This window comes from Poromitra crassiceps (genome assembly GCF_964638095.1).
Source record: "Poromitra crassiceps genome assembly, chromosome: 2".
NCBI classification, from domain to species: Eukaryota; Metazoa; Chordata; class Actinopteri; order Beryciformes; family Melamphaidae; genus Poromitra; species Poromitra crassiceps.
Window position 1 is genome coordinate 71,831,531 of NC_139624.1, and position 26,560 is coordinate 71,858,090.

General features: G+C 42.7%; 2 protein-coding genes across 2 annotated transcripts in view; both read right to left on the reverse strand.

The window, feature by feature from the left end:
• The window catches only part of ncoa2 (nuclear receptor coactivator 2), a 171,018-nt gene extending 157,029 nt beyond the window's left edge, over positions 1-13,989 (reverse strand). The window contains exon 1 of the mRNA XM_083632246.1: positions 13,873-13,989. The gene's annotated coding sequence lies outside the window, so the exon portion shown is untranslated. The remainder of the gene's footprint in view (positions 1-13,872) is intronic.
• A 1,699-nt stretch (positions 13,990-15,688) lies between these two features.
• tram1 (translocation associated membrane protein 1) lies at positions 15,689-24,573 on the reverse strand. Its single transcript, XM_083653666.1, has 11 exons — positions 24,331-24,573; positions 22,589-22,652; positions 20,957-21,078; positions 20,285-20,401; positions 20,097-20,155; positions 19,160-19,244; positions 18,785-18,855; positions 18,490-18,594; positions 18,169-18,312; positions 17,189-17,340; positions 15,689-16,985 (listed from the first exon to the last, which is right to left on the reverse strand). The coding sequence occupies exons 1-11, from the start codon at positions 24,451-24,453 to the stop codon at positions 16,915-16,917; spliced, it is 1,113 nt and encodes a 370-aa protein (XP_083509792.1). The 5' UTR covers positions 24,454-24,573; the 3' UTR covers positions 15,689-16,914.
• Between the last annotated feature and the right edge of the window lie 1,987 nt (positions 24,574-26,560).

Below are 26,560 nucleotides of genomic sequence, written 5' to 3' on the forward strand. Positions count from 1 at the left end.
GCCTTCGCTTGTTTCACAACTTGTCTGCTCCAAAGCGCTAATCCAACCATCGGAGATACTGTCTAAAGGTAGGCTTTAGATGTTAGCTTAGCGTCACCTAATATCACAGTCAGTCCCTCTCCTGACAAAAAATGCTCCAGGTAGCGCATTTTCCATGCAGAAATGCAAACGTTGTGTGAACAGCCCGATACACAGCTGATTACCCCTGCTCAGTCATTACCATAGTAATCACACAGCCCGCGCCCCCCGCGCGAGTACTCGAGCACTCGTTCATAATAGAAGGAGAGTACTCGACTATTTAAATTGCTTAAAATGCCCATCCCTAGCTGAATCCCGCTCGATTTTGGGCCGGAACACACCAGGATTGACCAACGCCAAATCCAGTCCCCAGAACTGTCATCGACACGCTATGGCGCACTTCTCAACCCTCTCAGGCAAGATTTGTTTTCAGTCTTGATACGTCGCGTGACCCTCTCTGAGACCCGGTTCATGTACTCCTTAAGTATAACATTATATACACCCATTTACACAGCATATTTTCAGACCACCCACCCACTCCAGCAGGCAGTGTACTCAATCCAAGTTCTCTCTCCCTCCCTCAGCGCCAAGGATTCCACCCTGAGCAGTGGGCATGGTGCCAACCACATGCTAGCACCCTTAGCACCCAGCACCACAAACACGTTGAGACAATCACAAGGCAACTGACCGAGGAGGAGCCAATCTCAACGTTTCAAAGCATAGTCCATCAGCTCATCCACAAATGCATCCTGTCATACTCAATTCAGAACATAACACCATTTCATACCTACATTGTTTGTCCTCCATTTTTATGTATTTTAGTATTCATTGTTTCTATGGCTTTCAGTAAAGCACTTAGGTAGGCCAACTGCTATTAGGCAAGTGGCATTTAAACAGAGCGAAATGTGTCATCGTTATTGCTAAAATAGTGCTACTCTCCTGCCTTGTGTTTTCAAATCAGTGATGACAGCGGAGAGGACACAGGAACAGGAGCTCCTCTAAAAATGAAAATGAGAATTAGAATAAACTACCATTTTTTGGCAGCTCAGCAGTACCGGCCCCACAAGGGAAAACAGCTGCAGAAGCATTGTCACAGTCACATGACGTGACCTCTGTAGTCTCCTCTCCTCAAGTCAAACTGGCTGAGGGCACCTTCTTGGCAATGAGCAGTAGACAACACAATATCATCTGGCTTTGGGAGATCAATATGCACTTTACTGTGGCTGACCTATGTAAGTGGAGGAGAGTGGGTTGTCCAAATCACTGGATTGCCTGCGGGCCTCAAGATCCCTGGAGCCCTGGTGAAGCCGCCATGGGTGTGGAAGACGACGAGGCACCCCTCGGTGCGACAGTAGCCCTCTCGGTTTTAAAGAGGTAACCCAATTCCAGAATTCTCAATTCTCAAACAACTAATCACATTATTCTAATGTGATCCAACTTCATTGATCGCCGTAGGGACTTGCACCCCCCTTCCCACCAACCAGGGAGAACAGAGACTTTCACTGACTTGTTCCAGGATGCTTCAGCGGAGCAGATGTTTGCCGACAGGGAGCATCCATTTGAAAAGGGCTCTCTAAAATCACTGTAACACCCAAATTCCACCACATCGACACAAGTTGGCCCTCTTGATGGGTATACATTGGGTGTTCAAACTAAAGGTGCCAGTAATCAAAGAGCAAATGAAATATATTTGTGTCATATTTGTAGGGGTGATCCAAAATTAGCGATGGTCGAGAGTAGGGATGCCACAGTGTGGACATTTTCCCACCGGGTAATAAACACGTGGCCGGTGACACCGTAAAAATAAATGTAAACAATAGGATTGTTAGTTCCTACTAGTGCATGTTGTTCCCGGGAACAATAACAGTGAGACACCAGTCGGATATCCTCAGCAGCTAGACTAGAGCGAACGTTACATTATATCGTATGTTGATAATAAAAGTTTTAAAGTAAGCAAGAGTCTATGCTTTAACCGTCCATTCTGTAGGGTCATAGAGAGAAGACGCTGATGCTGTTAGGGCTGGATATTGTCAAGGACCCCACGATACGATACGTCTCACGATACATGGGTCGCGATTAGGGATGCAGCGGTTTCCGGTTTGAAGGTATACCCCGGTTTGAAAAAGTCACGGTATCAAAACCACTAAGATTTGCCGTCATACCTTCTCCACGGTATCAGCTGTTTCCCCAAAACAACGTGCCGGTTGCTTGCAGAGTGCAGCTTACGTGGCCCCTCCCCTTTGCTGCATGCCTACCTAGACGCACAGCAGTGAGGAGCTGTCCTTGACTGTGTTTACAACAGTGTGTGTGATAAAGCAGGAGAACGCAAGGAAGGACCCCCCTGAACTTTCCCCCCATCTAAAAAGACGACGTCGGCTGTATGGGAATATTTCGGCTATTGTAAAATCACAGATGGCCATAGCCTCAACGCGAGACTCACGCGTTGAGCCTAGGATGGCCAGGGCTTAGATCTGCGTGAGCACGACCCGTCGTTATTTGTCAAATTCAAGCTACATTAAAACGTTGTCTTGCTTCAACATACATCGCATTGGACATAAACTATTTCCACCCGCAGGTTTGAGGAGTAGCTAACAAACGTCAGATAAATGCTCTCTCTATGCTAACGTTACCTACTGAGGCAGCTAACATGGCTAATTAGCTAGCTAACACCAGCTATCTTTCTCCACTAACTAACGTTAACGTTAGTTGACTGAGCGAACGTCGCTGTACAGCAGGTCGTTATCAAAACGTATTGCACTGAAGAGAAGTAACATTAGATAATGACGAAAGACTCCTCCAACCTGTCAGTGGAAAAGTATGCACAAACTTTGTGTGTGTGAGTGTGAGAGAGAGAGAGAGAGAGAGACAGAAACAGGGACAGAGGCTGTGTGTGTGTGTGTGTGTGTGTGTGTGTGTGTGTGTGTGTGAGGAAACAATAATTGTGTCCAGTGTTCACCCATTACAAAAGAGAAGCGTGTATTTGATATTATTATGATGTTTTAGTTTCACATCAAATTCATTCGATTAAATCGTTTACATTTATAAGTAAGAACAGTACTATATTAACATAGTATAATAACAAACTATATTAACACATACTTGCCAGTTAACTGTCATTACAGTTGGAGGTTACATTAAAAAAAATTCTCAGTCCACAATTCAGCAAACTGTTAAAAATAAAATAAATTTTGTTCATTGGCATTTTTTACACATAAAGGTCCGCAATACCGCGATACCGTGAAACCGTGGTATTTTTGTCCAAGGTTATCATACCGTCAAAAACTCATACCGTTGCATCCCAAGTCGCGATACGATTGTATCACGATACATTGCGATACAGTACATATTGCGATATATTGCAATACTCTACATAATTTACTGACAATTGAAAAATAGAACTAAAAATACAACACGCTGTGCACCACCCAGGTAGTGTAATAATATGTACATCACTTTATATTGATAACTTAGTGGACAAATTGAGTCAAAACTACCGAGTGTTGAGTGTCTTATTGAACGCACTGAAATAAAAAGTATTCTTATTGTGTCACTGAACACACGGCTGTGCAGAAAAATGGATATGGCGATATATTTTTCTGAAATATCGATACAGTATTGCGGAAAAAAGTATCGTGATATATTGCCGTGTCGATTTTATTGCACAGCCCTAGCTGCTGTGTAACGTACTACACATACACATACACATACAACACTGGCTGCCTCACAACTCATGGCTGCATCTGACTCGAGGCAACTTTTCAGACGCCCGTGGAGACAATCTTTCTCAGTGACACATCTGGAAACTTTTTCTGACATGAGATTAACAATACCAGCAAGCAGCAGCAAGCAGACAATGACTGAATGCTGGTAAGTCCTCCCTCCTGCTAGCAATGATGCTAAGACAAATTCCTCGTATGTAACTTGCATACTGTGGCAATAAAAGTGATTCTGATTCTGAAGTTAAGGTGCGTTCACACTAGGGCTGTCCCGGCGAGTCGACGTAATCGATGACGTCGACTACGTAATTACGTCGACGCACGCTACGTGCCTCGACGCGTCCCAATCGACACAAAACAAAAATAGTGTGGCTAATGTTAGCGGCTAACTGTTACTTGTCGTTACTTTACATGGCAGTAAAATGCCACTGAATGACCAAATTGATTTAACTTTTAACCATTTCGATTTCCACTTTCCATACGGACCCCCAGCATTGGTTAGTTGTTAACGTCGCGACTATATTTATAACGTTATAACGTACTCCGGTTTGCGGTTTATAATTGAGGGCTGAATACAGCCGTGCTGTCACTCTGGCTGTATTCAGACTAGGGATGTTCATCAATTATCGAAAATCGATAATCGATCGTTAAGGATTGGAATCGATCCTGTGGCATTTGGATCGATTTTTTAATTATTAAAAAAAAAAAAAAAAAAAAAAAATTTTTTTTTTTTTTTTTTTTTTTTGGACTAGGTTTGGGTGGAATTCGTTCCTCCTCGCCCCACTCCATTGCACAGCCGACTAACGTGAGGTGGAGCTTCATATAGTCTCTAGTTTTCTGGCTGGGCATGGGCCTTTGTGCCAACAAAACTGTTTTAAACATGAGAAATTCACACCGGCATGCGCCGGGGACAGCAGTGTTGAAGAGGAGACACATTGAAATAAAGAGTTCATTGAGGAGAACACGTTGTCTTTCGTATTTTCTGCCATAGGCATTCATTTTGTTTAAAAAAAAAAAAAAAAAAAAAATGAAAAAAATGGAAAAAAAAAAAAAAAAAATGAAAATATTGAAAATTTTCTAAGTATTAATAAAATCGATAATCGATAATTGATCGTTAATTCTCACCGATTATCGATTTTGGAAAATTTTCAAAATGAACATCCCTAATTCAGACCCGAGTTATAAACAACTAACCAATGCTGGGGGTAGGGCTGGGTCGGTTTGAAAATTTTAAAACCGGTTCGATATTGCCGTCTAAACCGGATCGAACCGGTATACCGATTTTTTTTGTAATTTTTTTTTTTTTTTTTTAAGCAGGGCTCCCGAGTTTGGCCCATAACTGTCTGTAGTGCAACTTCAGTCCACCTGATAGCGATAATACACCTGGTATTATCAACCAGCAATGATACTGAATAAAAAGCAGGACACCTGTGTAACAAACACACCCTGTATTTATTTCTCATAAAAATAAAAATAAAATCGTTTTTTTCGGTTCGCACGTGATCAAACCGGTTTGGGCTCGTACACCGAACTGAACCGGTAAAACCGGAAATCGACCCATGCCTAGCTGGGGGTCCGTATGGAAAGTGGAAATCGAAATGGTTAAAAGTTAAATCAATTTGGTCATTCAGTGGCGTTTTACTGCCATTTAAAGTAACGACAAGTAACAGTTAGCCGCTAACATTAGCCTCACTACAGCCGATTACCCATCAGCGCAGCGTCATTTGACGCCAGCACACTCTTCTAAACAGGTCACGTGCCGCATTCCAGTGGGCATTCCCATGCTTTCACATGGATGCGCATCGCTACGACCGGGCGTAGTTAAGACCAGACGTAAGCCCTGTTGGTGCAACAGGCGTAAGTGCACTCTGAAGACTGGTGGTCTTAACCGACGTAGGAGTTACAACCAGGCATAGTTAAGACCAGTTGGTGCAACCGATGTTGGGTGTGGATGCTACAGACACAGTCTTGTGTCTGGATGATGTGTGACCATCTTACATGGAGCATTTTGTCTTTCTCCAAAATTAAGAGCACTGTTACTGAAAATTGCACACCATTGTACTATAAGATGATGATTTTATGTTGGACTGCTGCTAAACTCAGTTGACATTGCACAAGGTTTTTGGTATTCCTCCTGAAAGTGACTTGCATTTTATTTATTCTACTATTTTATTTTGAATTGCACTATATTCATTTTATTTGAGGACAAGCTCTTGCTATAATTTTATTTGAGAGGTTAAATAAAATACTGAAATTGAGAAGTTTTTGGTTATTTATTTGTTTTGGGTAAATTTGTTATTATATAATAAAAAAGTTAAATAAAAAATAATCGTTAGATTAATCGACTAATCGAAAAAATAATCGTTAGATTAATCGATATGAAAATAATCGTTTGGGACAGCCCTAGTTCACACCGGCCTATTAAAGTTTTTCGCTGGCATCGAGTTTACATACAAAGTCAATGCAAACAAGCGAATGAGTGTATATTCGCCTGGGAGAAAAATTGCTGGGTGTCTGAGCGACATCGACAGAGCGATAGGGCGAAAATTTGCTCGTCGCCCGAGATGAAATATCCCAACTCGAGCGAAATTTCGCTGGCAACAGTCGCTTGCTGCTCAACGCTGATTGGTTGCCGTAAGCCCGGAAGTGGCTGCAGTAAACACCGGTGCGTGAAACTAAAATCGTCCGGCTAGCCGTGGAGCAAACTCTTGGCTTGGCCCTGCTAAATGCTAGCTCACTAGCAAACAAAACCTTCCTACTGAATGACTTGTTCACTTCCCGTGAACTGGATTTGATGCTCCTGACAGAGACTTGGCTCCATGCTGCTGAGTGTACAGTACACCGTTCTCCATGCTGCTGAGTGTACAGTACACCGTTCTCCATGCTGGTGAGTGTACAGTACACCGTTCTCCATGCTGGTGAGTGTACAGTACACCGTTCTCCATGCTGGTGAGTGTACAGTACACCGTTATCCATGCTGGTGAGTGTACAGTACACCGTTCTCCATGCTGGTGAGTGTACAGTACACCGTTCTCCATGCTGGTGAGTGTACAGTACACCGTTCTCCATGCTGGTGAGTGTACAGTACACCGTTCTCCATGCTGGTGAGTGTACACCGTTCTCCATGCTGGTGAGTGTATAGTACACCGTTCTCCATGCTGGTGAGTGTACACCGTTCTCCATGCTGGTGAGTGTACAGTACACCGTTCTCCATGCTGGTGAGTGTACACCGTTCTCCATGCTGGTGAGTGTACACCGTTCTCCATGCTGGTGAGTGTACAGTACACCGTTCTCCATGCTGGTGAGTGTACACCGTTCTCCATGCTGGTGAGTGTACACCGTTCTCCATGCTGGTGAGTGTACAGTACACCGTTCTCCATGCTGGTGAGTGTACACCGTTCTCCATGCTGGTGAGTGTACAGTACACCGTTCTCCATGCTGGTGAGTGTACACCATTCTCCATGCTGGTGAGTGTACACCGTTCTCCATGCTGGTGAGTGTACACCGTTCTCCATGCTGGTGAGTGTACAGTACACCGTTCTCCATGCTGGTGAGTGTACACCGTTCTCCATGCTGGTGAGTGTACAGTACACCGTTCTCCATGCTGGTGAGTGTACACCATTCTCCATGCTGGTGAGTGTACACCGTTCTCCATGCTGGTGAGTGTACAGTACACCGTTCTCAGAACTTCTTCCTCCCGGCTAGGGGTGTGCCACCTTAGGCACCTCACGATTCGATTCGATTACGATTAAGGGTGCTACGATTCGATTATTAAACGATTACGATTAATCACGATTACGATTTCGATGCATCTTTTCCCCATACAGGATTTCTTTGTCAGTATCCATTAATTAAAGGAAACAAACAAATTTACCTCCATTATCTTTTATTTAGATCAATCAGACCAAACACAATACATCCAAAACATTTTACATTTCCCACAACAAAAAGCTGCTCTTTACAGGTGAGATTATTTGAAATAAAGTGCCTTTAGAAACTTCTTTTATTTTAACCAAAATTCTCTGCTGTTTTCACAGATTTAGGATTAATATAAAAAACAAATAGCTTATTCTGCTGTTTTCACAGATTTCTGTACTGGCAGGATTAATACAAAATAGCTTATTCTGTATTCAGTAATAGAAAATAAAACTTTTAACCAAAATCCTCTGCTTTTTTCACAGATTTCGGTACTAGCATGTTTGTTTAATACAAAACAAATAGCTTATTCATAAATAATAAATAAAGACTTCCAAACAAAATCCTTTACAAATGACCAGTGAGCAGCATAGCATCATCCCACAACAAGCAAACGTTTTCCTATCCACAACCAAAAGCAGCTTTAAAACTAAATAAGTGGCGGATGAATAAAATAACAGAATTAACAGATTCACCCCTTCACCTCCCCTCTCCTTCACTGCCTCCTTCCTTCAGCCCTTCACCTCCTCTTTCACTGCCTACTTCCTTTAGCCCTTCACCACTTCACTTCCTCTCTCCTTCACTGCCTACTTCCTTTAGCCCTTCACCACTTCACTTCCTCTCTCCTTCACTGCCTACTTCCTTTAGCCCTTCACCACTTCACTTCCTCTCTCCTTCACTGCCTACTTCCTTTAGCCCTTCACCACTTCACTTCCTCTCTCCTTCACTGCCTACTTCCTTTAGCCCGTTACGTGTCTTATCGCGATGCATCGAAGAAACGATTTTTCGGCACACCCCTACCCTGCATGCTTTCTTCAGTGATTCCAGTTTCCAGTACTTTGGTTTTGGTCTCGTTTTACAGTTAAGGAACTGCTTTCCGGGCGAAATACCGTATTTTTTGCAAATAAAGCAAAAAAAAAAAAAAAAAAAAATTGCAAAAAAAAAAAAGAAAGAAAGAAAGAAAAATTGCAATTTTTTGCAAATCGATAATCGAACATTGTGAATCGATTATATCGATTATATCGTATAATCGATTAAATCGATTATACGATTAATCGGCACACCCCTACTCCCGACTGTACATTTCTGAGCTCCCCCCGGTCCAAACTAGTCTTGAGAATTGTGCCTGTTGATGAGCGATTTAAACACAGCGACAGAGCGATTCCAAAGGGTTGAATTGAGCGACAGGGAGAAAAACAAATATCTCGGTGTGAACACACAGCTTTAGCATCGACTTTTCGCTGTGGTAAAAAAAAATAAGCACATTTCCAGAGATGGCCCGCAGTGACAACAGAATGCACACGCAGGCTTAGCTAAGGGTCTTACCTACATGTGTATGAGGAGGGCATCATTTGTGTTCATAAGATGCATAGCGTTAACTAACGTTAGTTGCTGGTCTAACCAGAACAGTGGAGCCACACTGCAGCCGAGAGGGAGCGCTTGTAATTTACCCCGGCGCACGCTGAAACTGCTGAGTTTTCCTTTCATTTCTTCATCCATAAAAACAAACGGTGTTACCGGTGGGTATGTTATGTAATCGGTGTAGCCCCCACTACCGTGTAACACCGGTAACACCGACTACCGGGGCAAGCCAAGCGGTGTATTTGGATAATTGTGGGCTAGTTGATAGACTCAATCAACCTGAACGAGCTTGTTCGGGATGCAGTTAACAAGAGAGGACCCGTTCTCAGCACAGATAGCTGAGATCAACTAAAACGGCACAATGACATGACAACACGCCTTGAAGCAGGGTGGGAGGAGTACACACTACAAGAGCTCCTCCCTCTTCCGTGCCGTCTCAGCTCTCCGTCAACCATCTCTGCTTTGCCTCAGATGTCTCTCCTTTGCTCCGCCCGCCCTCCCTCCCTCCCTCCCTCCCCTCTCCCTCTGCTGTAAAAACCTGGCCATTACCCCACAGCTCATCCCTCACGCCCACCCAGGACCTGTCACATTGCTGTTTCCATGACAACACAAACGCAGAGAGAGAGCGAGAGAGCAGGGTGAGATGCCCAGTGAGACAAGGCAAACAAGATACAAGGGGGAGGGGTTAAAAGCTCTGTGTGCGTCACGTCAAGAATCCACTGTGGGCCACATGCGGCCCATGATGGACAGATAACGCAATAATAGTCGGGATTTTTTGTACACCTCAACTTGACAGAAGAGCCTTTGCGGTTTCTTGTGTGCTTAGAGCTTTTTGCCGATCGCCTATAATAGCCCACGACTATATTCCAGTTTTGACTGAAAGATTCAACGTCATTCGAAAAATCTGACAGGGAAATGCAAAGTATTCTAGTAACGTGCAAATTGTCGTCGACCCGTCAGAGCAGCACTCTTTCTTTGACAAAAGCAAAGCGACTCAGTGACAGCACTGTAGTTCCTCCTAACATTAGGTCTTTGTGTGGAATGTGCAGATTTGAGCAAGGGCAGTAGCAAGTTGCAACATCCTTATGGAAGGCCCAGATTTCCACCCAGCTTCTCAGCAGCACTGAACGTTGTCATTTGACACTGCTTTAGAAAGCACCCCGGGACTCAGGAGTACACATTAAATACCCTGTGTGTTGTTCAGGACTCAGGAGTACACATTAAATACCCTGTGTGTTGTTCAGGACTCAGGAGTACACATTAAATACCCTGTGTGTTGTTCAGGACTCAGGAGTACACATTCAATACCCTGTGTGTTGTTCAGGACTCAGGAGTACACATTAAATACCCTGTGTGTTGTTCAGGACTCAGGAGTACACATTCAATACCCTGTGTGTTGTTCAGGACTCAGGAGTACACATTAAATACCCTGTGTGTTGTTCAGGACTCAGGAGTACACATTAAATACCCTGTGTGTTGTTCAGGACTCAGGAGTACACATTAAATACCCTGTGTGTTGTTCAGGACTCAGGAGTACACATTAAATACCCTGTGTGTTGTTCAGGACTCAGGAGTACACATTAAATACCCTGTGTGTTGTTCAGGACTCAGGAGTACACATTCAATACCCTGTGTGTTGTTCAGGACTCAGGAGTACACATTCAATACCCTGTGTGTTGTTCAGGACTCAGGAGTACACATTAAATACCCTGTGTGTTGTTCAGGACTCAGGAGTACACATTCAATGCCCTGTGTGTTGTTCAGGAGCCGCGGCCGCATTAAACGCAGAGACAGGGATGTCATTTTCCAGCCCGGTTCAAATGAGTCAACCTAACGTTGTTAGCGAAGGGAACTGTGGAAACAACAGTGTTGTTCACTAGTAAATGTTGTCATGTTTGAAAAGGAGATTTCCTTGGATGTAGGATGCCATACTTCAAACACAAATGTGTCTGACTTTTCTTAAGGCGACATAGACACTGTAATCGGTACCCCCCCCCAGATGAGAGTAACATGTCTCTAGCACGGCTCCTTCAATCAAAGTGATAGATTTGAATTGTATATTTTGCGAGCAAAATTCCAGTTGGCCCAGCAAGCAGCGACGACGACGACAACTAAAGAACAAACAGGCAGCGAATGTGAGAGGCAAGAGAACAAGGGTCAAATGATTAGAGTATCACTCAAGTGATGATGCAACAAAGCAACCTATCACAGGGCAAAGGCCGGCGATTACAAAGATGAGGTTTGTCCCCATGTGTACTGAAATATAGCCGAACATTTTTTTTTTGGAATGCATGTAGGCCAGGGGAAGAGTGAAGGTCAGTCAACTAAGAAGGAGTAAACCACGGTATAAAAAGATGGGATTGTGAAGGAAAAGGAAAGGAGTGGATTGAATAAGGCACAAAGTCAGGACCGGAGTGGAGAAGACAGCAAGAAGCGAGCAGGGAAAAGAGTGAGTGAGAGAGCTGCAGAGGGAGAGAGAGAGAGAGAGATTGCTTCTGAGTCAATGTCATACATTACTTTGTCACACACCTGTTGCTATAGCTGTAGCAACAGGCAGAGAGCAGTACTTATAAGTAAGACCCAGTACACAAACTGTGCCAAGTGAGTGTGAGAAAACCCCCAGTCAGTTATCCTTGTATAAACATCCACATACTCGTCTCGCATACACGCTCACATGAATTCCTGAGCTGTCATGATCTCAAAAAACACATTCACTATTTTGCATTCCAAAAAGCTGCTGTTCAGTACTCACTTGTTTTCACATCAAATAAAATGTTCAGAATCAGCCAAAGGCAATAACTCTATTATATGCAGTTTAACAAAAACATGAAGCAAGCATAAAAATCAAGGGGAGATGGAGACCAACAAAACTGCACACTCTCAATATGTTAGGAAAATACATGATACACAGGCTATACAGGAATCCACTCTTTGCAACCACAAGAGGGCCTGCACAGGCCTCATTTGCATGCTCCATGTCCTCATCTAACACTCACAATTAAAATCAGGTCAGTTAAACTAAAGAGGTAATTTCACTTCTTGAGCTGCCCTGCCTTCCAAGGACAAACACTTTGATCAGTCACAATACACACATGCACGCACGCGCACACTCATACACACACACACACACACACACACACACACACACACACACACATGCACACGCGCACACACACGCACACACACACACACACCTATTTGTACAGTGAGTGAGGCTGAATTCTTACGTGTCACTGCAAGCAACAACAAAAAAAAGAGTCAAATACCTTCAGGTGCTATTAGGCAAGCATTTAAATTGGCATGCAGCATGCATGCAGCTGAAATGAACAATTCTACCACGATCTTCAAACAGATCAAGCTACATGCGCTAATGAAAAATCCTTAAGCTTCTTGTTGGTCTGCATATAACTAGGTTCTGACTGAAATACATGTCTTCATGGAAGCCCTGAAGTTACAGCCAAGCCACAGTTGGAACAACATGTCATGTTAAGCTTCATATCAGTGATGTGACATGAGCACTGTGCACCATCAGGTGGGCAGAGTGATGTAACAGAAACTGCTCAACTGGTTCCACTGGCTGCGTTCCTCGGGCATTAGGGAGAGGAGCGCTGACAATCATTGAAATGGCACAAGCTGTCTGCCTGTATAGTCCTGAATCAGTCAAGCAGGAGCAGTGCACTCACTAACAATGCAAGCCATAAGTTAAAACCTCTTAGCAGCATTTCCCCATTGCCCAGACGATTGTCTAGATTAAATGAGTGTCTTTCACGTTCAGAGTGCATCTATTCAATTACATCTCCAGTCTCTACTTAAGGTCCACAAAGAAAAAGTATATTAGTCCAAACACTGGGTCTATATAATGAGAATTAGTGTTAAAGTTGTCACCGTCCTTAACAGCTATCTTGGTTGCAATGCCAACATAATCCTCCGTTAAAATCCAAACTGCAGAATAATTTTCTTGTTTCTATCTTGCAATTCCTTGCTTTCATACCTTGACTGCAGGAGCCACGATGGCGATTTAATGATTTTAATTAATTCGACGGGGCAACTTTCCGAATAGTTTCAGCAAATGTTTGAAGCTACTGTGGTTGGCTAAATAAAATAAGTGAAAAGGTAGTCCGTTTAACTTGGTAGCCAAGCCAACTAGTACAGCCACTAAATTCCCACTAGCTCGAACCTCACGGAATAGGTCAGTAAAAAAAACAACCACAGAATGGATAGACCCCACACAGTCTTAACAAATGTGGGAGTGTTTGTCAACTTACTTAGCTAGCAAGTAACGGGGTGGCATGGCTAATATCAACATCATAATAAACAAGTTTAAAAGCCCGCTCACACACATGGTGAAGACTGTTCTGACTGATTCTGACAACGACGTCCAACCAGACATACTAGCCAGCAGCTAAACAGTTAGCATGCTAAATAACGTCCACTGCTGTATTGGCGAACTTCGTCCGCTCTGTGGTTATATGCACTGTCACTCGCTCACTCAGCACAAAAAACAATGATCTAGGAACGTACTATGCATGCTACATGTTTCTTCCCCCTAAACGCATATGTGGCGATGCCGCTACCAAGCCAAAACAAAACCAGGCAACAAACATTGCAACAACTACTAGCTTGCAAGCTCGCTTAGCTAAGCCGTCTAGCTGTTAAGTGAGTTTGCTGCAGAAAACACTATTGACGACAGGCAGCGAGCTTAGCTAAGAAGCTAACGCTAAGCTAATAAGCTAACGCCGAGGCGAGAGCCAGGCAGACAGACACACAACCGAGATTGAAGAGCTCGCATTAGGTCACGGATTTCACAACAAAACACCACGTCCCGCCTGGACAATGTGCACCAACACGTGTAGCTACTTACGATTTCAAACTTTTAGTTGTATCCTCGCTGTTAAATTCCGTTAATCAGAACCAGCTCTGACCTTCGTGGTAGTGAAACAACATTTCTGCTAGCTAACTGTGCCGCCATGTTACTCCTTCTCTGAAAACCAATGCTGAGTGTTTATCTGGCTGGTAGCTGCTATCCTCCCCCACACCACACCACATCACATCACATCACGGGGCTCCAGTATCAACTCAGTTGCCGGGGTCCGTAAGCAACCTTACGGGGACTAACCTGTCAGATGACACGGTACTCTTCTAGAGAAGCCGTGATTTGACTGAATAGCGTTGGAAAACCGATGAGACGTGACGACTGAACACATTTATTTGACAACCAACTTGAACCACCACTGTGCCTCGGATGTTAGCAATGTCATGTTTAGTTAGAAGCTGTTGAAGTGGTGGGTATAAACCGCACATCTCGTCGGTGATCATCATAAATCTTCACAACCATTATAACCTATATTTTTTTTTATAAAGTTGTCAAAACCCCATGCTCATATAACTTAATTTGCTAATATATATACATATATGCATGTATATGTGTGTGTGTGTGTGTGTGTGTGTGTGTGTATATATATATATATATATATATACACACACACACACACACACACACACACACACACACACACACAGATGTACCGTATGTATGTATGTATGTATGTATGTATGTTTGTGTACACACACACACACACCCCCAAATGTATGTATGTACATTATGTATGTATGTATGTATGTATGTTTATGTAGGCTATGTATATATATATATATATATATATATATATATATATATATATATATATATATATATATATATATATATATATATATATATATATATGTATATATATATATACATACATTTGTGTGTGTGTATATGGATTTATGTCTGGTCATAAAGATTTTTGTCAGCATATAGATATTCCGCAAATAACAAGCAGTAAAGTGAATTTAAATGGCTTATACACTTGGGCTTTACTCTACTAGATCCCAGTAAGTCTAATTCATTTTACATTACCTTGTAGATCCCCACCGCCACTAGCATCAATTGAACCACTACACTACAGGTCAACAGGTCAATGCAATACACGAGTAAATAGTGGGCAAGATTTGCCAACTTGCACAACATTTACTATGCTATTGTGAAATAAGTGTGTTTAATTAGAAGATGCTTTACAGTTCTAACAAGCTAACGCTACACGCTTTTAAAATATTGCACATCTGCATACCCTACATATTACTATGATTCACTGTCAGGTCAACTACCAGGCAGGAGTTTCCTTTCAATCAAAACATGTGCCACAGCGCCACCAAGTGGCGGATGACAAAACAAAACACCAACAATGTAGTTCTCAATATTTGATCCTGTCAAAGATCATCCATTAGAGGCCCATTTCAACCACACACCTTTTAAGTAAGTCAGGTACCCCCGTTTGACAATTATTTTGAGTTTTTTTTGTTCCACGATACCTCTCTTGCATAGACATGACACATAGGATGAGTTGAGAAAAGCACATATACTGCTGGAGGCGACCATACGACTCACTACCTTGTTCTTAAAATTAGGTCATACGGTTATAATTGTTGGGATGATTCAACACTACTAGTGATGAGTGACTGATTCTACAAATACAGAGATCACTGCACTTCGTAGGTGTGTAAATTATTTTTTATGGCAACAAGTGAACATGGAAAGTAAAGACCATATACTGTAGTATAAACGCTCAATCATGCTTGTACTCATTTGGCACAGTCAGTGATGGATAGAGGGAAAACAGGCACACAAAATAGGGTTTACTCATTCCCAGTCCATTTTACAGAAAATCATTCTTGTGGACATTTTTTAGGTCAACAATAATAGTATGCAAGGCCACACAAATACAGCAATCCATTCCTCTTAAATAGCAAATCAAGATGGACTATTATACAAGACAGTTATTCAACCAACCTCGTAAAGTGATACTATTCCATGGGCGATATTTTGCCCATAGATCTCTCCATTTCCTATATTCCTATTCAATATTTCATTTTCCTATAAGACTCGGAAGAAAAACAAGGCGTATTCATTGGTTTATATCATTTCAAACAAAACAGAAATAAATTCAATGTAAAATTACAGCAAAGAATTTGGCCGCCGTGCTGAGCTCCAACAGTTTAACACATCAGGTTATTCCGATATCTTAGCTGGCTGTCCTACATTGTCAATTTAGCACATCACTGAATTAATCTATTACATGGTGATGTTGTCCTCTGCTCTCCTTGGTTCCTTTCAGTACTGTCTTCAGTCTTCACTATTCCACCCATGAATAATGGATACTGAAAACTACTTATGTATGTATGCTAACTATGGGCTAGTGTCGGCGAAAACACATTCAGAGTACTTGAAAATGTTTGGTCTAACTGTGTGTGTGTGTGTGTGTGTGTGTGTGTGTGTGTGTGTGTGTGTGTGTGTGTGTGTGTGTGTGTGAAAACCTACTGGAAGTCATAAACTCCCACTGTACAATGGGTCAGAGGGATAAGAGGAGCAAATGACAAAGAAGAGGATCTGAACTTATAAATATGAAGGAAAAACATTGCCAAAGGGGAATAAAACAATCTGGAATATAAAGATTTAAGTAAATGCATGAAATGGGAAAAAACATCAAACACTGAAGTTGTCATTCCTGAAATTTTAAAACCGCACACCCTGTACAAAACAATGTGTATCAATAGGCACTTTTTTAAATAAGGTCTTTTTATAGTTTATTTTTGAATTTGATTTCTCCTCATTCGTAATGGCACAGCAGAGCAATGATTCTTAAATCAAGGCGCGCTGGACAACTGGTGACAAGCAAAGCTAAATGCATTCTGGCCCCTAGGTGTCCAGCTGGGAGGTCAGTCCTGTGGGAGCTGAAGATGCACATTATGGTGGAGAGCTGCAGGATTGATTGGTTGGATCGAGTCAGTGAGGCACAGGGAGAGGCGGGTCTTTGAGAGGGGGTAGGGGGGAGGGGGGGGTAAGAGGGGCCAAGGGCCATGTTTACGATGACTTCTCTTTCCTTGCTCTTGGCGAATCCGCTCCATTGGAACTGACTCCATTTACTCCATTGGCTGAAAACGACACATCAAAATTAGTCCAATTTGGCTACTTAACTGGTACAAAGTGTAGGTAAGCATGGTCATTACGCATTTACTGTGCCATTTCACTCGGGGACAATTCTCAATGGCAGTTTGGGCGAAAAGTCCATTACGGCCTGCAGAAGAATTCTTCTCAATCATAAATTGAGTAAACGCACGTCATCCTCATCGCTCACCTTTCTCTTTCTTTGACTTGCTCTTGGGAGGAGCTTGTTTCTTTTTCAAGGTCTGAGCCTGGGCATGCTCTCTCCACCGGCGCAGCTGGAAGTTGATGAATTTCCACATCATGAAGGCCTGAGTGGTGCAGATGGCAGCCAGGACAGTGATCCTAGTGGAGAAAGAAGACATTCACTCAACTGTAACTACTGAGAAATAAACACGTGGGTTAAGTTAAGTTGTCCCTTTATTTATCCCCATGGGGAAATTCATGCATTTGACCCATCCTCTACTAGGAACCTTCCTAGAACTAGGAGCAGTGGGCAGCTGCAGTGCAGCGCCCGGGGACCAACTCCAGTTCTTTCGCCATTGCCTTGGTCAGGGGCAGGAGGTCAGGAAGGACAGGAGTATTAACCCTAACATACATGTCTTTTGGTTACACATTGGCACTGCTAAACTAATCAGACACTATGATTGGCATCTCCCATCTCCTGACTTGAAATATCAGTAAAAATCTAACCTCCACATAATCTGTGATGCTCAATGTATTCTAGGACTTATTTTGTTTCCCTCAGCCTGCCTCGGCTGCCATGTCAGTTTCTAATTTCCTACTGTCGTTTCACAACCTCCAGAGAATGCCATGCGCTTGTTGCATTCAGCTGTTGCTTATACTTGTAGGTAGAGAGAGCAACACAGTAAATGCAAGAGAACAAGAGTTTCTTTCCAGTCAGCTGTGCATCTTATTAAAAACATGACAAAGTTTGACGCTTCATTGACGCTGAAATCTTAATGTGATGTTATGTCATCTCTATATTGGACCAGTTCTCCACAGTAATAAGAAACATACCAAACAACAAAATGGACCTAAGAATACAAGGTGGATCACCAACAGCTGTCTGTTTAACAAGGTCAACATAAATCCACCCAATACTGTGAACAGCATTTATTTATTCTAGAAATATATCATCTCATCTCCCTTTGCGCACAGTCACACACTTACCGAACAAAGAGAACATTAAAGTTTCCCGCGGCCAAATCTAAGCCTTGCTGCTCAGCTGTGGCGAGGCCGAAACCCACGGTGAGGACGGACAAGGACAGGGTGAGCAGCCGCCCCAGGACAAACAAGACGGCCCATATGGTGAACCTAGAGGACACAAGAGAGGACGGCCATGACACTGCTAACAAGATCTCTGATCTCAAGCAGTCAACCAACGGCCAGTGGAGTATTTTCTCATTTCATTCATTTTTTACACATATACAAATCATTTGCACACACTGTTTATAAAGTCCAAGGCCCCTAATGGAGAAAAGGAGAACTTACCCTGTTTGCCTGTTCTCATTGCTGAAATAGACCAGGCGGGAGATATGGAAAAGCAGCTCAACAAAGTAGTGCAGCACCAGCAGGACCAGAGCCAGACGGTTCAGACTGAAAGACACAGAGAGACACCCATCCTCCTTTATTACACCAGACAGGACCAAGAGAGATGGACCGAGCCTTGGGCTGCGGTTCAGATTGCATACACCGTTCCTTTGCTTGTGGCATTCTTTCTTTGAGGTCAGTGCACGAAGAAAGGCCAAGCACCGTTTTTCAGATTGAATACAATGCCAGTTCTTACTTGAGAATGTAGGCGCCCGCAATGTGGACCAGGTACAGGGAGATGTACACAAGCTGCCGAGGAATGTCCTCCTACACAGTGAACACAAAGGATGTGATCAAAATATTGACAACGCTGTGGATCCCCCATGTATGTACATGAACAGAAAGGGTTCCGATTCTTTGAAACAATGCAAACACAATCAAGGAAGTCAAACAGGAAATAGCCTCAGGGCCCAAACAGAGGCTACGTCACCCTATTATTCCAATAAGACCACCATACACACGCATGCACGCACGCACACATGCACACACACTCGCACATGCACATGCACACGCACACGCACACGCACATGCACACGCACATGCACGCACAGGCACAGACAGACACACTCACCTTCTTTGTCTTTTGGAAGTACAGTTCTGGGAGAGCGTGTAACCAGTAGCCCAGCTGACAAATAAAGTAGAATTTCATCTGGAATCTGAACAAAAACAACAATTATAAAACTGATAAAAAACTGGTCCTCAGAGCCGATTGGCTTCAGCCACATTCAAAGCCATTGGAAAATAACCGATAAAATGACACGTGACCATATAGCCTACTGTAACATTTAAATGCCAATGCCAGTATTGCAACTAAATTATAACTGATAAACTGACACATGTGGCCATATACTGTAACAGTTAAATGCCAATGCCAGTATTGCAACTAAATTATAACTGATAAACTGACACATGTGACCATATACTGTAACAGTTAAATGCCAATGCCAGTATTGCAACTAAATTATAACTGATAAACTGACACATGTGACCATATACTTTAACAGTTAAATGCCAATGCCAGTATTGCAACTAAATTATAACTGATAAACTGACACGTGGCCATATACTGTAACAGTTAAATGCCAATGCCAGTATATTGCAACTAAATTATAACTGATAAACTGACATATGTGACCATATAATGTAATGCCAGTATTGCAACAAAATTATATTGCTTAGTGGTAAAAATAACATCTATAATTATTAGTACATAGTCGCAGTAGTATTCAAAATCAAATAGTTATTGAGCATTCCTTTTTCTATGACAATGGTGTGTTACCGCCACTGTATAAAAGCAATAAGCCACTCGATGGCGTGCTTAACAGTGATTTTAGAGCAGCTAGGGCTTTTTAATCAAGCCACATCGCAATGTGCCTAACAACACATGTGCCTAACAACACATGTGCCTAACAACGCCTCTCAGTTGTACAGCCTCGCCTGGCTTGTCGCTTAAGTTGGTTTGACAGCACTTTGCATTTGACACAGTGTAAGTACTTATGCATACTCACGGCATCAACGTATGGGGATAACCCTCCCACAGGCTGACAGGGTTGGAGAGGAAGTTTTCCTAAGGGACAAGCAAACATTTAAATCACTATTTAAACGGGTGTGTGGACTTGTGCTACATGTGCACGAGTATGTAAACAGAGTGCAACATGATACAGGGTGTGGTAGATCAGCCTCAGTCTGTACATACTGAGAGCAGGATGCTCGTGCCCCAGCCGAACGAGAAGAGGTAGAAGGCGCTGAGCTGGCCTGACTCGTTGAACTTGCTGTGCTTGGTCTTGGAGAAGTGCATCTTCCTGTTGATCTTCTGCACACATGGACAATAAACAAACAATGCGTACATAAGTGACGGCCCCGGGGACTGCTGTTTTCAGGTAGGCCATGGTCTTTTTTTTTTTTTTTTTTTTTACAGATTAAGCAAGTGCAGATTGTACTGTAAGCTTTCAAATGATGCGTCATACATTGAAATCTGAAAATAGTTGAAGATATGCTTATTTGAATGTTGGTACTCCTAAACGTCACACTCAGAGAAAATGGCCCTGAAAGTTTGGAGAACAAGCTTGGTTTGCCCTGAACAAAAGCTTAGTTTGCTGAATAATAAGCAATTACTGATCCTAGAATCAAAACACACAACAACCTTTTATCCTGATTTAGAATAGAAAACTTTATCAATGTCACAGTCGCCTACTTGTTACCCCTTTCACCAGACCGTCTTACATATGTTGACTGAAATCTGTGTGTGTGTGTGTGTGTGTGTGTGTGTGTGTGTGTGTGTGTGTGTGTGTGTGTGTGTGTGTGTGTGTGTGTGTGTGAGAGTGTGTGTGAGAGTGTGTGTGAGAGTGTGTGTGAGAGTGTGACTTACATCCAGCACATACTCCTGGATGATGGCATGCTTGATGATGGCCACCAGCATGTAGAAGAAGACAGTGGCCAGATCCTTGATACCATGGTGGAAGTGGTTCACAGCCGTCTCCTCAAGGCCATCTGGTATGCACGCACACAGATTAGATTTGGACATTGTGATGCATTTCAGTCATCTACAATTTCACTAGTTTGATTAACCTTCATTCTGTTTTGGATTAACAAAACTCTACTGCACAGATACTGTGAAAATGTCAGCATCATGGTTGTATGTTGACATCACAACTGACACACAGTGCTTCCTCTTTCTAAAGTTATCTTTTCTAAAGTTATCTATTATCTTATCTCTCCAGGCTGTGACCTGGTTTCTGTAAAACACTGAATAATGTGATGAATTTAAGGGGACAGCAAGAGGATACATGAACACAACGCACTGCAAAGAGCCTTATCAACCATGGCCGCAACCGATTCGTCAGAAAATGGACAGAATTATAACACGGATAGATGCATGTCCGTTGCATGTACAAGTAACCTACTTGTACAGCAGGTGGCGGTAAGCACCTTGAAGGTGTCAGCGACCCGCCTATAAACCGAGAGAAGAAGAAAGCTGGCGTTGGTGGCTAGCTGTTAGCTCTGTTTGCTACGTTACTTATGTGGCAATAAAATGCCACTGAATGACCAGAATGACGTAATGGTCGGCCAGTTCGAGCCCATCAGCTTTGATATCTGTTGGCTAGTTGTTGATATTTATAACGGTAAAATGACATTACGTTATATCGATGCAGACAACCCGCTCAGCCATTTCGCTCTGAGGATGCCTCCTCGACTCTGATTGGATAAACGGACGGTGACTATCCAACCATCCAGAAAAAGTTTGGCCCTAATGCACTCAAGCAGCTGCATAATGAAACAATGTGGGAAATCGAATCCAATCGCTTCTAACAGTCGGCACTGAGAGAAGACCTCCAAAGGCATTCCTGTGAAACACGTTTGTAGAGAGATTTTGGTGGTGCTTGACTGTTATTTGTCTTATTAGATACAAGCTGTAAATGAGTTACAGAGATAGGCAAGACGGCGGTGAGGGTCTGTCAGATAATGAAACTCAACCATCTGGCAGTCTGCGTGGGCCGGCAGCCTCTACAGCAGCAGAGTACGAAGACATTCCGAGGTTGTGTGCGAGCCTTCAACGGTACAGTATTAAGAGTTGGCAAAGAAATTGTTCACCTTGAGACGGGCAGGACTTGAATTGGGAGGCCTATATTACACCTTAGCCCAAATTCGCCCAGCACAACCTTGCCACAAGAGAACTTTATAAATCAGGCAGACTAAATTTAGCTCCAAAGGAAAAAATAAAAAGAGCTCTCAAATGGGTTTGTGTAAGGCCACGCAAGTACCGCTCCAGAATCCAAATGAGGAGCTTCCAGCCAGACAAGAGGCTGCGAGCAACTTGCTGCACGGAGCGAATAAGACAAACTTCTTCTGTCTTCTGGACAAGGGCAAATATCCCAACAACCTAAACCTAAACCTCCTAACCTGAAAACACAACGACAGTCCACATTTAAAATAGGGCTATTATTTCATCCATCAAAGCATTCATATTAAGCCTATTCTCTCAGTTTATTCCTTAACTTACCATTTGTTGAGATGGTGACATTGTACTGGACAGTTATGAATAACACTGCAACCTTTGAGGTGACCTGTGCAGAAAGACGGGAAAGGTTAGTTATGTTTGCGGTTATGTTATGAGGCTATGATTTTATTGGTAATAAAACCATCACATTTCTAACACCATGCATTATGTGCCTGTGCCAGCCTCATAAACGCAGAATCTGGCTAGACTGCAACTGTGCAAATATGCAGGCTAGAGTAAATATTCAAACAGTACAAGCACAGGGGATACAATGAGGAATGTTCCCATTTTACACACTGAGATGTGGAGATTTGCATTGGCTCATACAGGGTTCCCCTGTGGACTCCTAGTGGAGTGACTGCAACGGTGTCTCATATGGGAATATCACACAGTTCATGTACACATGGGTTTTACACTCTGTGAATAAATAAAAAGAGAAATGCTATACTACATTTTAGACAGATAATACACAAAATCACAACAAAACTAAGACAATTATAGGAATTATGACAAAAGGCAATATTGAGCACTACATAGACACACTATGAGTCCCTCCCCAATGGAAAAGTGGGTATATGGCGGTAAGCAAATTATGTTATTTTAGGGATGGCCTATGTGGATCACAGATAATCAGTATTAGTCTTGTACAATCATAATATGATTGATGTGCAACGGTGGCTAATAAAACTGACGACGCGTCAGTGTCGCTGAAAGCTGAGTCAAGCTAGCCATAGTTAGTAAGGATACGACCGGAAAGCATTTTACCTTCAAAATAAGTGTTGCAAGAGTGTTATCAACAAAAGTCATATTCAAATACTCGGATCACAGCATTAGATATTTTGTTAAATTATAGTTGTACATTCCACACTACAATTTCGACATGTGGCATATTGTACTGATGTGTTAAAAAAAAATCTGATAATCAAATGGGTTTTATTTTGTGAAAAGCAGGAAGTATATCAGTTTACTAGTTTAGATTGACGCTAATTTTCAGTGAGGAAGCAACAACACGCTTGATTTGAAAACAAAAATTCGAGTTAAAGTAGTAGACCACGGTAGAGTGAAACATATTCTAGACACGAACAGCTGTCACCAGCTAGTAGTAGCCTTGAGCTGGATTTTAAAAACAGGTCTCTATCCCCCAAGGCCAACTTTCGTTTTTGGTCCAAGCGTGTTTCGACAATGACAGCCCTCTCTCAGTCGTTGTCTGATTGCCACGTAACACATCTACGTATAAAACTAACCGTGTTTTAAGTGTTGCACAATGCTGCAACCGCTGAGCTTGATACACCGCCTTGATGCAATTAAGCAATGTGTGGTAGTTGGGCAATTAATGTTGCACACAAACAACTTTGTTTTTTTATGTAGGATACAAACCAAAGGCCTATGGGCGAATGGTGTGAACTATTGATTTGAACACGGGACGCAGCCAGATGGAAATTGGAGACACCTCGCTTTATCAAACACAACATTTTCATTCAAAACCTAAACCACACAGACAGTATAACAATAGTCACGGAAGAGAAGCAATCAAGGCGACCAGGCCAACACGAATCGAAAACACAGAAAACTTTCGATCAAGGGAGGAAGTAGTGTGAAGAATAAAGCGAACAGCCATGTCAGTTTCCAGAGGAGATGGGCAGTATTTAGCATCACCTCCGTGGCGTAAACGGTCCACTCTGCTACGGGAGCATTCCCAAATGAGCCGCGATTATACCCCATTCAACATGTGGACCGGGACTTACCTCAAACATCAGCCCAAGAAGGAACACCATAGCAACACAGGAAACAATATCTGCATGGTTCTGGATGACAAACTCGTGGCTCAGAACCGGCGGATTCTTGGTAGTCTTTTTTCGGACCCCCATTTCGACAGGATTCAAGCACAACTTTGCTTGCCTCGGCGCAGATGCAATCGGTTTTTACGAAGTATAAAGATAAGTAGTATCCCTCTGCCCGAGAACGCTCAAAGCTTCCCTCAGCCACAGGGCCAGGCAGCAATTGAATGGCGTGTCACTCTTCTGCTAGTGGGAGGGTCCAGAGAAGACGCTGCTGCGGCTCGTCCAATGAGAGCACACCGGTGAAACACGGGCCACGCTCTTTATCTCCCCCTGCAGGTCTGGAGTAAGAAGGGACTGAGAGGAGTTTTGTAGTTGGTTTAAGATTTTCATAATTCAGGATAAAAACGTGTCCTTATACATTCTGTCATTGTGCTAATGCAGTGTTTCTCAGAGTGGGGTAAAAAGGTAAATAATTTATTTTCATTATAATTCCATCCATAAGTATGTGATGATGACCCTCCCACTCTCCTGGCCTTAGCCCTGTTCGAAACCGTTCCCTGATCAATAGTGGACTATATAGTGTGTTCGCCATTTTTAATAGTGTCCAACTGTTAATTTGATTGATTAGTCCCCTGTAAAATACCCACAATGCACTGCAATTTCTTGTGACCAGCAAATGTACCCTCCCATCTACCACAATGCAATGCAGTCGTGTTTACCAAAAGTGAGGTAGTGTCCGAAACTCTGATCGTTCCCCAAATAGTTCACTATAACGATAAACACAATAAACACAATAGATAAACACTGGGGAATAATGAGTGAGTGAAATATTCCGAACATGGCTCTTGTGTGCATCGTTTTGTTCTGTTCTTTTGGTTTGTAGTAGTTGTTTAGTCCTTATAGTTTTAGGTAGTATTTTTTATGACTTCATTTTCAGGTTTTCAGACAAACAAAATACAACAATAAACAGTTTACCAAAAATAATAAAAGATGTGATCTCAGAAACTTATGAGAGAAAAGGTAGTAAATTATTGTTATACATTTTACTTATGGTGTGTTTGACTCACTCCTTTTGTTACTTCAGCTCAAGGAAGTAACAAAAGGAATGAGTTATAAGTTATAACAATTGATTACCTAAAACTAAGGACTAACACTATTACAAACCAACAAAACAAAAAGGTGCACACAGGTGAGGAGGGAGAGTGAACGGTCTGCAGGCTTTTAAACCTTTACTTTAGGCCTACTTTATTGTCATTTAGCAGATGCTTTTATCCAAAGCGACGTACAACAGATTAAAATACATCACACAATAAAACATAGCAGAACAATGGAAATAGATTAAAACAGACAATATGTGATGATGATAAAAAAATATGCATAGATAAAAGATGATCAAGAGTGCAGATTATTACAGTGTATCAAACAATTCAGGAGTCAAAGAGATGCAGTAGAGGGAGAGATAGGAAAGTGGATAGTAAATAGATGAGTTTTTAGTTTTCTTTTAAATATGGGCAGAGATGTGGCCGTTCTAGCTGCGGGGGGAGCTCATTCCACCATGTCGGGGCGAGATCTGAAAAAAGTCTCGATCAAGAGCGACCTGTAGGCCCGCGCAGGGAGGGAGGGAGGGGCGAGACGTCCTGCACTAGTGGAGGGGCGGAGGGAGCGGTGGGACGTTTGGAAACTGACCAGTGGCTGTAAATATGGGGGGGCTGTTTGATGGACGGCTTTGTAGGCTAAAACCAGGGTCTTGAATTTGATACGAGCCAGGATGGGAAGCCAATGTAGATCGCGTAGGAGGGGGGTGACATGGGAAAATTTGTTTTGATTGAAAACCAGACAGGCTGCAGCAGTTTGAATGAGTTGAAGTGGTTGGATAGTAGAGGCAGGGAGAAACAAGCAAGCAGAACGTTACAGTAGTCAAGGCGGGAAATGACAAGGGATTGAACCAGGAGTTGTGATGCTTCTATGGTGAGAAATGGGCAGATTTTTTGGATATTGTAGAGGGCAAAGCGGCAGGAACGTGCGGTGGCAGCAATGAAAGGGGAGAAGGATAGTTGATTATCGAGTATGACTCCGAGGTTCTTGGCTGTCAGGGAGGGTGATACGATGGAGTTGTTGATGGTGATAGAGAGGTCGGTCAGAGGGGAGTCTTTAGCAGGGGGAAAGAGAAGTTCAGTTTTGTCTAAATTAAGTT

Coding starts and splice junctions, on each gene's coding strand:
- tram1 (XM_083653666.1), bottom strand. CDS start 24,453: ATGGGGGTCCGAAAAAAGACTACCAAGAATCCGCCGGTTCTGAGCCAC. Junction 20,156..20,284: donor GCACGAGCATCCTGCTCTCA/GTATGTACAGAC, acceptor CTTGTCCCTTAG/GAAAACTTCCTCTCCAACCC. Junction 18,313..18,489: donor AATGAGAACAGGCAAACAGG/GTAAGTTCTCCT, acceptor TGTGTCCTCTAG/GTTCACCATATGGGCCGTCT.